Below are 14,490 nucleotides of genomic sequence, written 5' to 3' on the forward strand. Positions count from 1 at the left end.
GCCTCTACTACTGCCTCTGGCAGCTCGCTCCAGACACAAAAAATTGCCCCAATGGACACTTTTGTATCTCTCCCCTCTCACCTTAAACCGATGCCCTCTAGTTTTAGACTCCTTTACCTTTGGGAAAAGATATTATCCAGCTGATCTGTGCCCCTCATTATTTTATAGACCTCTATAAGATCACCCCTCAGCCTCCTACCCTCCAGAGAAAAAAGTCCCAGTCTATCAAGCCTTTCCTTATAACTCAAACCATCACACCTGGGAAACCACCCAATCTGTCCTCAAGTGTATTCCCCATCACAACTTTTCCCAGTAAGTGGCAAGAGGGCAGAACAGTCAGAACCCTATGTCTCACCCCCACCCACCTCCCCCCATCTCAACTAACACTTAGATTTCCGTGTCCCAGAATCCTTGAGCAAGGTCAAAACGGAAAACACTGGGAAGATCCAGCGTGGTCATGGCCACGTCTGTGGAGCGAGAGAAACAGAAACCGATGCACAGGCATCAGTCTGGATTGCTAACTCCGCTTCTCTCCCCACGGATGCTGCCTGACCCTATTCCCAGTATTTCCCCATTCCAGCATCCGCAATATCCCCCTTCTGCAGCGAGCGTTTCCGAATCGGGCCAGCTCTGCCACTGATATGCCGACTTTGCAGCAAAAGGTTCATCATCATTACTGTGTTCAGCTCCAACTGTGTCACTGTTTCAATAAACACTGTGAAATAACAAATACAGCTGTACACATCGACTGGCAACGCTATCACTGACACATCAATAAATAATTAAGCCTCTAATTAACTCGTTAAGGGCAAAGTGCTCAGTTCTGCTTTAAACCGACAAGCACGCTCTCCTGTTGTGGGAGGGTCACATGATTGACAGTCGGCAAATAGACCGCAGACTCCTTAACTTGGGGTGGCACAGTGGTTAGCACTGCTGCCTCACAGCGCCAGGGACCCGGGTTCAATTCCGGCCTTGGGTCACTGTCTGTGTGGGGTTTGCACATTCTCCCCATGACTGTGTGGGTTTCCTCCGGGTGCTCCGGTTTCCTCCCATAGTCCGAAAGGCGTGCTGGTGTATTGGCCATGCTAAATTGCCCCTCAGTGTACTCAGGGAAGCACGGTGGCACAGTGGTTAGCACTGCTGCCTCGCAGCACTCGGGACCCGGGTTCGATTCCCGGCTTGGGTCATTGTCTGCGTGGAGTTGCACGTTCTCCCCGTGTCAGCGTGGGTTTCCTCCGGGTGCTCCGGTGTGTGTGTGTGTGTGTGTGTGTTTGTGTGTGTGTTTGTGTGGTTCAAGATAGCACAATGCCCATCTAGGTCATACATCACAATAAAGAACCTGCAAGAGGCTCAAAATGCTGGCGTAGACGAGGCAGCCAACAGATAAAACAGATCCAACTGGCCAAGTCACAAAGGACTTGGGTCTAAAATATAAAATGGTTGTTATGCTAAAGAAGCACAAATCCTTCCAGAGAGGGCAACTACCACTTCACCACCATGTCCCTCATTGCTTTTGCTCTCCAGAAACACAGCTTCCACCTCACACTGCCCGTCTCCCAGACTGTCCTTGCCGCAGTGTAATAACCAGTGCCACCTAGGGTTTGCTGTGGTCCAACCCCAACATAGCTTTCCTTTTCTGGTGTGATTGGTCAAGCTGGATGCTGGAGGTGCTCAAGAACAGTTCGGCCAGACTGATCCTTCTGCCCAATGGCTACTGGGATTCTTCCCTAGAGAAATCATAGAATCCTACAGTGCAGAAGGAGGCCATTTGGCCCATTGAGTCTGCACCAACAACAATCCCACCCAGGCCCTATCCTGTAACCCCACATATTTATCCTGCGAATCCCCCTGACACTAAGGGGCAATTTAGCATGGCCAATCAACCGAACTCGCACATCTTTGGACTGTGGGAGGAAACCGGAGCACCCGGAGGAAACCCACACAGACACAAGGAGAATGTGCAAACTCCACACAGACAGTGACCCAAGCCCGGAATTGAACCCGGGTCTCTGGCGCTGTGAGGCAGCAGTGTTAACCACTGTGCCGCCCTAGAATACAAAATGTCCCGAGATAAAGCTCGGCACAACATCGTGGGCCGAAGGGCCTGTTCTGTGCTGTACTGTTCTATGTTCTATGTGATTCACAATGTGAGGATATAGATGCTGAAATTGTGGTGTGGTTGAGTTAGGAGGTTTATGCTTTAATCTTTCACTCTGTAAATAAATGTATGTATCATCCTTCATCAACTCTCTCTCTAGCATACAACTTCCTTGATGTCTTTGAGGTTTTTTTAACGATTTTGTGAGGCAGCAGTGCTAACCACTGTGCCACTGGCCAGAGGTAACGCAGAAAGTGGTTTGCAGAGTTGCAGGTTCAGGGATTTCGAGCCAAGCCGGTTTGTGCAACAGAATCTTACTCAAACACTCAGCATGTTTGACTCTGATTGGAGAACCCAGTGGCCTTTTAAAGTAGCAATCCCACCAATATCAGTTCCAATGCCATCCGAGTACCAAGGCAAAACAAAAAACGATTCAGGTTTTGAGAACCCCGCCAGTTTTGTTTCCTGGACCAGCTCCCTCACTCCGCCACCCACCTTGCCAATGAAGTCTTGAACCCAGTTATATTGCCCTGGTGGCAACACTTGCCCATTCAGGTGGGCACAGCATACAAGAATGGGCAGGGGTCCTTGCAACCCATCCATTGCTTGACTAACACCGGCAAGAATAAACCAAGCTCATGGGATCTTGCTGTGTGCAAAATGACTGCTACATTTTCATAGGTGAATGATCGCCACAGCTAATTTGGTTGAGTCCAAGATAGTGCTGAAGGGCATGATCGCAAGACAGGTGTAGGTGCAGGAATAGGCCATTCAGTCCATCGCGTCTGCTCCGCCATTGAATGGTATCATGACTGATCTGATACTTTAATCCTCAACTCCACTTTCCCACCTTATCCCCATAACCCTCGATTCCCTTACTGATTAAAAATCTGTCTATCTCAGCCTTGAACATATTTAACGACCCAGCCTCTACAGCCCTCTGCGGTAAAGAATTCCACAGATTCACTCCCCTCTGAGAGAAGAAATTCCTCTTCATCTCTGTCTTAAATGGGTGACCCCCCTTACTCTGAAATTATGCCCTCTGGTCCTAGACTCTCCCACAAGGGCCGCTCAACATTTACCCTGCCTAGCCCCCTGAGAATCCTACATAGAACAGAATCATAGAATCAAAGAAACCCTACAGTACAGAAGGAGGCCATTCAGCCCATCGAGGCTGTACCGACTACAATCATACCCAGGCCCTATCCCGTTAACCCCACACATTTACCCTGCTAATCCACACATCCACACCGGGGCAACATGAGTAGCACAGTGGTTAGCACTGCTGCTTCACAGCACCAAGGACCTGGGTTCGATTCCCGGCTTGGGTCACTGTCTGTGTGGAGTTTGCACGTTCTCCCTGTGTCTGCGTGCGTTTCCTCCCACATTCTGAAAGACGTGCTGGTTAGGTTAGGTGCATTGACCCGAACAGGTGCCGGATTGTAGCGACTAGGGGAATTTCACAGTAACTTCATTGCAGTGTTAATGTAAGCCTTACTTGTGACTAATAAATAAACTTACTTCCTTATCTTTGGACCATGGGAAGAAACCGGAGCACCCGGAGGAAACCCACACAGACACGAGGAGAACGTGCAAACTCCACACAGTGACCCAAGGCCGGAATTGAACCTGCGACCTTGGCACTGTGAGGCAGCAGTGCTAACCACTGTGCCAACGTGCCACCCGTATATGTCTCGTATATGTCTCAATAAAGATTGGCATGATGTTTTCTTAAGCTGAGTTAGAGGATTGGAGCTCAGGTGGCAGGAGAAGGAAGGGTTTGGTTTAACTTGAGACCAGTTGAGAAGCGCACAACTTAATTCTAACCGTCCTCGACACAATCACACGACGATGCCCATTCAACACAATGACTACACTTGCTCGTTGCTTATAGACACTTCACTTGGAATGAAATTAAAGTACCACCTCATAAAAAATACATTAGCATTTCATTAGTAGATCCTGACTAAGGCAGCAGCTGATCACAGGAACAGTGGTTTATAATTATTCAGAGTGGTGCCTTTTATTAAACAAGGTAGACTGTAATACGGCACAAACAAGCTGGTGGAGGGTTACAGATGGGGAAGGGTGGGGGGAGTGAAAGAAATCAAGGAAAACACTTGGATCTCCCCAGGTTAGATTCAATTGCGCCATCCTTCCCCCCCGTACGTTTCTTAGTCCATTGCAACAATGACGTACAGACCTCTGGAAGCAGAGATTCAAGGACAAAAGGAGAGAGAGCTAAATGTATTCAGTTTCCTTCACGCTTTCAGGATCTCCCAAATCATCAGAAAAATGCACACGAGAAGGTAATCCGATCCCACTGCCCTGTAATGACTGAACTTCAACCTCAACTTCACTTCCTGCCCGCTTACCAAACCCTCAATTCCCTCCGAGCCCAAAAAAAAATCGATCGATCCGAGTCTTGAATACTCAACAACTGAGCAACCCACAGCCCCCTGGGGTATAAGAGACACTCTGCATCAAGTGAATGACTTGTGAAGTGTAAGGATTGTGACGTGGGAAGATTTGTTAGCCGACGCAGCGAGATCCAATGAACTGCAAAGTTTTTTTTATTCATTCATGGGCATCGCTGGCTGGCCAGCATTTATTGCCCATCCCTAGTTTCCCCAGGGCAGTTGAGAGTCAACCACCTTGCTGTGGCTCTGGAGTCACATGTAGCAGGTAAGGACAGCAGATTTCCTTACCTAAAGAACATTAGTGAAACAGATGGGTTTTTCTAACAATGGACACTGGTTTCCTGGTCATCAGTAGATTCTTTATTCCAGATATTATTTTCATTGAATTCAAATTCCACCATCTGCCATGGTGGGATTCAAACCGGGTCCCCAGAACATTAGCGGAGTTTCTGGATTAATGGTCTAGCGATAATGCCACTGGGCCATCGCCTCCCTCTCCAAATGGGAGAATCGGTCAGTTTCCTATCTTTTGTTTGAGGTGGGACGTGGGCAAAACACAAGAACGCTCTGCTGCTCTCGAAATAAGTGCTAAAAATAATTACTTACTCGTACCCAGAATAGGCATAGGGATGTCAACCGTCCCAGAATGCCGGGAGACTCCCAGAATTGGCATCAATCTCCCAGTGACCAACGAACATGTGAAATTGGAGCATGTGCTGCCCACATGGCTCGCTGAGCATGCTCTGCCGTTCACCATCAACATGGCAGATCTTGGGCTTCAACTCCTGTTTCCCACCCGATCCCCACATCCCACGATTCCGAGAGACCAAAACAAATCTGTCCATCCCAGCCTCACACGTGTTCAATGATGTATCATCCGTAGAAAGCCTTCTGGCAGATCTTAAAACCACAATATCTGTGATGAAGAGAGTAGGAACACAGGCTGGACTTGCCAAGGCAGAGTTTCTTTTCTCTCAACTGTGTTATCATAGAATCCCTACAGTGCAGAAGGAGGTCATTCTGCACTGATTCTCCAACACAGCATCCCACCCAGGTCCTATCCCCGTAACCCCATGTATTTACCCCGCTAATCCCCATAACCTACATTTTTGGACACTAAGTGGCAATTTAGCATGGCCAATCCAGCTAACCTGCACATCTTTGGATAGTAATGAGCAATTTAGCATGGCCAATCCCCCTAACCTACATCTTTGGACATTAAGGGGCAATTTAGCATGGCCAATCCCCCGAACCTATATCTTTGGACGCTAATGGGCAATTTAGCATGGCCAATTCACTTAACCCGCACATCGTTGGACACTAAGGAGCAATTTAGCATGGCCAATCCACCTAATCTGCACATCTTCGGACTGTGGGAGGAAACCGGAGCACCCGGAGGAAACCCATGCAGACACAGGGGGAACATGCAAACTCCGCACAGACAGTGACCCAAGCCAGGAATCAAACCCAGGCACTCTAAGGCAGCAGTGCTAACCACTGTGCCACTATTTAACCCAATGAATCTATGCTGGTGTTTATGTTCCACCCAACTCTCAATGTAATACTCTATTCCTCTTCCCCTCAAGTGTTTATCCATCACCCCCTTAACTGCATCTAAACTATTCATTTCAACCACTCCCTGTCATAGCCCGAACCACATTACTGCATCTCCTTAAGAAATTTCTTCTGCATTCCCGATTATATTTCTTGGTGACTTCCTGATGCTGACTTCCTTAGTTCTGTGCAGACATTCTCTCTGTATCCAATCTATCAAGACTTTTCCAGCTTTTAAAAGACTTCTGTTTGGTCACCCTTCAAGAGAAAAGAGGCCCAGCCTATTCGCCCTTTCCCTATAATGTATACATTCGCACAGTGTTGTGTGGATCTTCCTCTGTACCCACTCTGGTGTCGCTATAGCCTTCGCTGTAACATGGTGACAGAACTGTACACAGTTCGATACAGGTTTAGTGTAAATTCCCTCTTTTATAATTCAAACCCTTCAGAAATGAAGCTTGGTGTTTGGCTAACTGTTTTGCTGCTAACCTGCGGCCTAACTTTTCCTGGTTGGTTATCTTCTGAGTCAGCTTCCATTGCCTCCTTCCCGTGCTTCACCAAGACATTGGGAAACTGATAAAGGTAACTTGTTAAAAGTGGCATCAATAAAGTTGCAATGGCATTCCATTCCCACTGGTGTGCACCAGTTAACAGGCATCGAGTCATAGAGCAATACAGCCCGGAAACAGTCCCTTCAGCCCAACCGGTCCATGCCGACCATGATGCCCTCCCAGGTAGTCCTAATTGCCCACTTTTGGCCCATATCCCTCTAATTCTTCCCCATCCATGTACTTATCCAAGTGCTTTTTAAATGTTGCTGTTGTACCTGCCTCAACCACATTCTCTGGCAGCTCATTCCATACACCCTCCACCCTCTGCGTGAAGAAGTTGCCCCTCAGGTCCCTTTCAAATCTTTCCCCTCTCACCTTGAACCTATGCCCTCTAGTTTTCAATTCCCCATCCCTGGGAAAAAGACTATGGGCGGACTTTTACTGCCTCGCCCGCCAAGGGAATCGGAGTGGGTGAGGGGCGGACAATGGAAAGGTCTGTTGACCTCAGGCGGAATTTTGCGGTTTCGGGACAGGCGAGGTCGTAAAATCCCGCCCTACGTGTGTTCATCCTGTCTATGTCCCTCAAGGAATAAAGTCCTAGCCTGACCTATCTCTCATTACAACTCAGGCCCACTAGTCCTGGCAACATCCCTGTAAATCTTCTCTGCACTCTTTTCCACAGTTTATCAATGTCTTTCCTATAACAGGGTGGCGAAAACTGTACTCATACTCCAAGTTTTTCTATGTTTCTACGTTTCTAAGTGTGGCCTCACCAACGACTTATATAACTGTAACATCATGTCCGAACTCCTATGCTCGATGATGAAGGAGCAGCTCGTGATTCCAAATAAACCTGTTGGACTTTAACCTGGTGTTGTGAGACTTCTTACTGTGCCTATACTCAATGACCTGACTGATGAAGGCCTGTGTGCTCAATGCCTTCTTCACCACTCTGTCTACCTGTGGAAATGAGTGCTTTCATTTAATTTGCAGTGTATTCGCATTTTAATACAATTTGAAAAACAAATTCAGTAACATTTCTGGAAAGAATGTTCATCCAGACTGCTCCTCGACAATGGCAACACGCACCGGACATTATTCAATGCTCAAAACTCACGGAATTGATGCAGGCTAGTTCCTTGTTGAGAAGCCAGGGTAACGAGAGCTTCCCTTCCCCTCTGTAGCACGACTGAATCCTCTCCTTAATCTTCTGTTTGATCTTCCTCAGCGTGAAGAGGCAGAGAGCAGACTCCCTGGGCGGTTTCATCCGGTTCTTCTGACCCTGGGAAAAGACGGTGAAGAGGATGTCCTCTTTCTCGGAGATTCCCAACGACCGGGCAAGGAACTTCCCCGGCTTGGCCAAGTAAGCATCTTGGATAAGCCGGTATTCCACGCCATCCTTCAGGCACCCGATGGGAAACTCCACGTAAGAGTAAAACTTAGGATCATCAACGCACAGTCGGACGATCTTCGATGTGAAGAATTGCTCACTGTTTGAATCCGGTGAAGTCAACTGAGTGTCGAGTTGAAGGGTTAAGTAATAAACAAACTGCTCGCTACTAAAACTGTAAATATAATAAATGTCAAAGGCCGGGAATTTGGAAAGGGTATCCGATGGGATCTTCAGTTGGGAGGATACAAATTCGTCCTGATAGACGAAGCCAAACATCTCTGCATTTTCCTCATTAACCATCAGCTTTCTGCTGGAGAGGGTTGGGAAGTATTCCGACTTCCCGTCGATGGGGGTGCCGATGAACAGTTTGTTATTGGTCCCATTGGGCCCCTCGATGATCACACCCGACATGGTGGCTGCCTCGTTGACACTGGATAGATAATGCTCCTTGCGGTGGTGGGGTTCCCCCAACTTGAAGAGGTCGTCCAGTCGGAGGAACTGGCAAATCCCCTGGAACGTACTGCCGCAGGCGATGAGGCGGTTCTGCGTGTAGTCAATGAGGAGCAGCTTGTTGACGTTCCTGGTCAGCACCAGGGTGTGGGGGCAGGACTGCACGCTGGGAGGCGGGTAACACTTCTCGTTGTCTTCAACTGGCCCAGTCACGTGGGACCGCAGCATGGTCAGGTTGTCTGCCAGCTTGTAGATCTTGTCGATGGCTCCGATGTAGACGTCTCCGGTTTTATTGTGGACCACCAGGTGGGTCAGGCTCGTGTCAGAGATGTCAAAAGTCCTAAAGGGTGGAAGCGCCCCATTGGCGAGGCCAATTACGGCCAAGTAGGACGCGATTTGTAACGTCCACAGGTATGAGGTCGCACGGCGGCACTGCCTACACAGTGGCTTCATCGCGTTCCCCTGTACCTGTTTCTGAATGAAGTAAACTGCACACACCCACTTTCTCCAAATTCTTCATCTAGGGCATCCTCCAAATTGGTGAGGTGGTTAGTCCTGCAAGAGAAAGAAGACAATGTTAAACGTGGGTGATAAATACTCTCTTCCCAGGCGGAGTGGTCAAAAATTTGCCGTAATAGCAGATTCACCTCTACTCCTCCACTTTCTCAGGAGACTAAGGAAACTTGGCATGTCCACTACGACTCCCACCAATTTTTACAGATGCATCATAGAAAGCATTCTTTCCAGTTGTATCACAGCTTGGTATGACTCCTGCTCTGCTCAAGATCGCCATTGCAAAGGGTCGTGAATGAAGCCCAGTTTATCACTCAAACCAGCCTCCCATCCATTGACTCTGTCTATACTTCTCACTGCCTCGGCAAAGCAGCCAACATAATCAAGGACCCCACGTACCCCGGACATTCTCTCTTCCACCTTCTTCCGTCGGGAAAAAGATACAAAAGTCTGAGGTCACATACCAACTGACTCAAGAACAGCTTCTTCCCTGCTGCCATCAGACTTTTGAATGGACCTACCTCGCATTAAGTTGATCTTCCTCTACACCCTAGCTATGACTGTAACACTACATTCTGCACTCTCTCCTTTCCTTCTCTATGAACGGTTTGCTTTGTCTGTGTAGCGCGCAAGAAACAATACTTTTCACTGTTTGTTAATACATGTGACAATAATAAATCAAATCAAAAATTCAGCCCTTCAGATTTCAGGTCAAGGGACAGAACAGAGGCGGACCAGCAACAGATGAAGCATGTCATAGGCACTATATAAATGTAGATTGCTCACCTTGCTAAACGGTGGACAACTTGAATTCAAGTGAGACAAGCCCATTTGATAAAGACCAGTTGCACTTTTTTTGTATTCTTTTTCGGTATGTGGGCATTACTGGCAAGGATAGCAAAGGGAGGCAGTGGCGTGGTGATATTGTCACTGCTCTAGTAATCCAGAGACCCGGGAGTAACGTTCAGGGGACCCGGGTTCGAATCCCACCGTGGCAGATGGTGAAATTTGAATTCAATAAAAAGTAATTGGAATTAAGAATCTACTGAAGACCTTGAAACCATTGTCAATTGTCGGAAACACCCATCTGGTTCACTAATGTCCTTTAGGGAAGGAAATCTGCCGTCCTTACCTGGTCTGGCCTACATGTGACTCCAGAGCCACAGCAATGTGGTTGACTCTCAACTGCCCTCTGAAATGGAAGGCAGTTATGGATGGGCAATAAATGCTGGCCCAGCCAGCGACGCCCACATCCCATAAATGAATAAATGAAAAAAAAATTACTGCCAATAATGAACCATCTGGCGTTACATATAGGTCCAGAAGGATGTTCCATAAAGGACATGAGGAAGCCAGTTACATTTTAGGAGAATTCAACCCCTCCATGGTGCCTTCTACTGAGTGTGAACCTCATGAGCTCCCAGGCTCTGGATTGGTCAGCTAGAGGCATAACCAGCAGCCTACCTTACACCTCAGTGATAAGGAGAGGGGAGGAGAGGAAACACTGCCTCAAACCGAATTGCTAAAGATGACAATAATAAATCAAATCAAATCCTCAGGAAGAGGCTTTGACAAATCATGTGCCCCCCTGCATGGAGCGGGGGTGGGGTGGGGTGGGGTGCAGGGGCACCTAACGTTTGGGCTGGAGAAAGGACAGGTCTGAGGAAGGAAAGCAAAACAGAGAGGCAATTAAGAAGAAAATCAAATCAATAGATGAACTATATTATGAAGCAATGGTCACATCCTCCCACACATTAACTGCATCGAGCATTACGAAAAAGAAGATAATTTGTTTGAGCTTAATTTCCAGAGCAACCCCTGATATAAATGATAGCTATTACAGTCTATTACCTATTATAATAATCCATACGCTGGCGTTCTGCAATATCCACCTAGCGGTAGAGCAACATTCATTGCCAATTGCCTCTTGCTTAAGCCAGGGTCAGCTGTACAAAGCAGACCCCATTCCGGCTCCCAGAGAGTTTTAGTTATGAAGAGAGATTGGATAGACTGGGGTGGTTTCTCTTGGAGCAGAGGAGGCTGAGGGGGGACATGATTGGGATGTATAAAATTATGAGGGGCGTAGATAGGAAGAAACTCTTCCTCATAGGACTCTTAAATCGGCCTCGCAGGTGGAGGATGCGGTCAAGAAGGCGTACGGCGTACTGGCCTTCATTAATCGAGGGATTGAGTTTCGGAGTCGGGAGATAATGCTGCAGCTTTATAGGACCCTGGTTAGACCCCACTTGGAGTACTGCGCGCAGTTCTGGTCACCTCATTACAGGAAAGATGTTGAAGCCATTGAAAGGGTGCAGAGGAGATTTACAAGGATGTTGCCTGGATTGGGGGGCATGCCTTATGAGGATAGGTTGAGGGAGCTTGGTCTCTTCTCCCTGGAGAGACGAAGGATGAGAGGTGACCTGATAGAGGTTTACAAGATGTTGAGAGGTCTGGATAGGGTAGACTCTCAGAGGCTATTTCCAAGGGCTGAAATGGTTGCTACGAGAGGACACAGGTTTAAGGTGCTGGGGGGTAGGTACAGAGGAGATGTCAGGGGTAAGTTTTTCACTCAGAGGGTGGTGGGTGAGTGGAATCGGCTGACGTCGGTGGTGGTGGAGGCAAACTCGTTGGGGTCTTTTAAGAGACTTCTGGATGAGTACATGGGATTTAATGGGATTGAGGGCTATAGATAGGCCTAGAGGTGGGGATGTGATCGGCGCAACTTGTGGGCCGAAGGGCCTGTTTGTGCTGTGGCTTTCTATGTTCTATGTTCTATGTTCATGGTGGAGGGATCACAGAATCACACTTGCAGAAGGAGGCAATTCGGCCCATCGAGTCTGCACCGACCACAATCCCACCCAGGCCCTATTCCTGTAACCCCACTTATTTACCCTGCTGATCCCCCTCCACACTATGGGGCAATTTATCATGGCTAATCAACCTAACCTGTACATCTTTAGATTATGGGAGGAAACTGGAGCAGCCGGAGGAAACCCACGCAGACACGGGGAGAACATGCAGACTCCACACAGTGACCCAAGCCGGGAATCGAACCCAGGTCTCTGGCGCTGTGAGGCAGCAGTGCTAACCACTGTGCTACCGTGCCGCCCACAATGACCGGGGGGGACATCGATGTACATAGAACATAGAACATAGAACATTACAGCGCAGTACAGGCCCTTCGGCCCTTCGATGTTGCGCCGACCAGTGGTACCAATCTAAAACCCCTCTAATCTACACTATTCCAATATCATCCATATGTTTATCCAATAACCACTTGAACGCTCTCAACGTTGACGAGTCCACCACTGCTGCAGGCAGGGCATTCCACGCCCTTACTACTCTCTGAGTAAAGAACCTACCTCTAACATCTGTCCTATATCTCTCACCCCTCAATTTAAAGCTATGTCCCCTCGTGCTAGCCAACACCATCCGAGGAAAAAGGCTCTCACTATCCACCCTTTCTAATCCCCTGATCATCTTGTATGCCTCTATTAAGTCACCTCTTAACCTTCTTCTCTCTAACAAAAACAACTTCAAGCCCCTCAGTCTTTCCTCATATGATTTTCCCACCATACCAGGCAACATCCTGGTAAATCTCCTCTGCACCCTTTCCAACACTTCCACCTCTTTCCTATAATACGGCGACCAGAACTGTACGCAATACTCCAAATGCGGCCGCACCAGAGTTTTGTACAGTTGCAGCATGACCTCCTGGCTCCGAAACTCAATCCCTCTACCAATAAAAGCTAACACACCGTTCGCCTTCTTAACAACCCTATCAACCTGGGTGCCAACTTTCAGGGATCTATGCACATGGACACCCAGATCCCTCTGTTCATCCACACTACCAAGTATCTTACCATTAGCCCAGTACTCTGTATTCCTGTTACTCCTTCCAAAGTGAATCACCTCACACTTTTCCGCATTAAACTCCATTTGCCACCTCTCAGCCCAGCTCTGCAGCTTATCTATGTCCCTCTGTACCTGCCACTTCCCTCCGCACTGTCTACAACTCCACCGACTTTAGTGTCATCCGCAAATTTACTAACCACTGTAAGGAGCAGTTCTGAGGGGATGTGGGGGAAAGCTTTTTCACCCAGAAGCTGGTGGGAGAGTGGAACTCACTGCCTGAAGGGATAGTGGAGGCAGAGACCCTCATAACATTTAAGAAGTATTTAGATGTGCACTTGCGCTGCCGAGGCATACAAGGCTGTGGACCAAGTGCTGGAAAATGGGATTAGAATAGTTTGGTGGGTTTGTCTTTGACTTGCGCAGATGCGATGGGCTGAAGGGCCTCTCTGACTCAATGCAGAAGTTGCTGGGTACAGTCGCCTCTTTTCAGTGAAGTAATGAGGGAAAACTGGACTTGATTAATTCGTATAAATCCTCCGCGGCACCAGTTAGTAGCAGGCCAGTGCCAGGAACTATGTAATTTGTGGGTGTTTGCATTCCAAGCACTCAAAACTAGTCGCTAAAATGCCAACATCCACAAATCTAATTCCACTGCAATTTAAATGCTTCCGTCCTCCTGCGGCGACTGGCAGTCCCAGCCTTGGGGACCCTGCTCCTGAAAGGTTAAACTCGACAAATTGGGAGATAATGTCAGTTAGAGCCTGGGCAGTCGGAGGCTGTGAAGGATTTCCTTCTCTTTTCCCAGTTGGAGTTTCGAAATTCCAGACAGCACACAGAGAGCACGAGATTCCCCCCTCACCCTCCTCTCACACCCCACCCTGTGAGTAAATGCAGGGGCCTGTCTTGCTTCCTCACCAATCCCTTGTCTCCCAATAAACATGACTAATTGCTTTGTTCCGAATTCAAAAGTCCTTTCTGACAATTTGCACTGGGCCGGATTACTTTCCGAGGACAAGAGATTTACGCCCGATTTCCTTTCCTATTCCCAATTTAAGTTTTAAACCGACCGACTCCCCCTCCGTACGGGAATCCTTCACCACTTGCCCGGATCAATTCAGCGATTCCCTTCAGAAGATCAAAGATTTGAATCCGGTCCCCCAAATCTTCTTAATCTCCTCCCATAATCTAAATTCCTGGGGTCAAGAGTTGACCCCTTCCTGGCCAGTGACAAAGTTATACTGCAAAGATTATGTAAGGAAATGATAGGGGGGGCGGGGGGAACAGAAAGACAGAGAGACAGAGAGAGAGAGAGACAGAAAGAGAGAGGGAAAGAGAGACACAAAGAGAGAGAGTCAGAGAGAAACAAAGAGAGAGGGAGACAGAGAGAGAGACAGAAAGAGAGAGGGAGAGAGAGAAACAAAGAGAGAGGGAGACAGAGAGAGAGACAGAAAGAGAGAGGGAGAGAGAGAAACAAAGAGAGAGGGAGTCAAAGAGACACAAAAAGAGAGTCAGAGAGACACAAAGAGAGAGGGGAGACAGAAAGAGAGACAGATAGAGAGAGAGAGAGAACATACACAAAGAGAGAGACAGAAAGAGCGCGAGACAGAAAGAGTGAGAGAGACAGAAGAAGTGAGAGAGAGGAGAGACAAAGAGAGG

General features: G+C 48.0%; 1 protein-coding gene across 1 annotated transcript in view; it reads right to left on the reverse strand.

Annotated features, from left to right (window-relative positions):
- LOC144491732 (plexin-A1-like) overlaps window positions 1–14,490 on the reverse strand; it is a 524,825-nt gene that overhangs the window by 487,478 nt on the left and 22,857 nt on the right. The window contains exon 2 of the mRNA XM_078209962.1: window positions 7,741–9,021. Coding sequence (XP_078066088.1) covers window positions 7,741–8,919 — 1,179 coding nt within the window. The 5' untranslated portion in view covers window positions 8,920–9,021. The remainder of the gene's footprint in view (window positions 1–7,740; window positions 9,022–14,490) is intronic.

The sequence above is a fragment of the Mustelus asterias genome, chromosome 3 (assembly GCF_964213995.1).
Source record: "Mustelus asterias chromosome 3, sMusAst1.hap1.1, whole genome shotgun sequence".
NCBI lineage: Eukaryota > Metazoa > Chordata > Chondrichthyes > Carcharhiniformes > Triakidae > Mustelus > Mustelus asterias.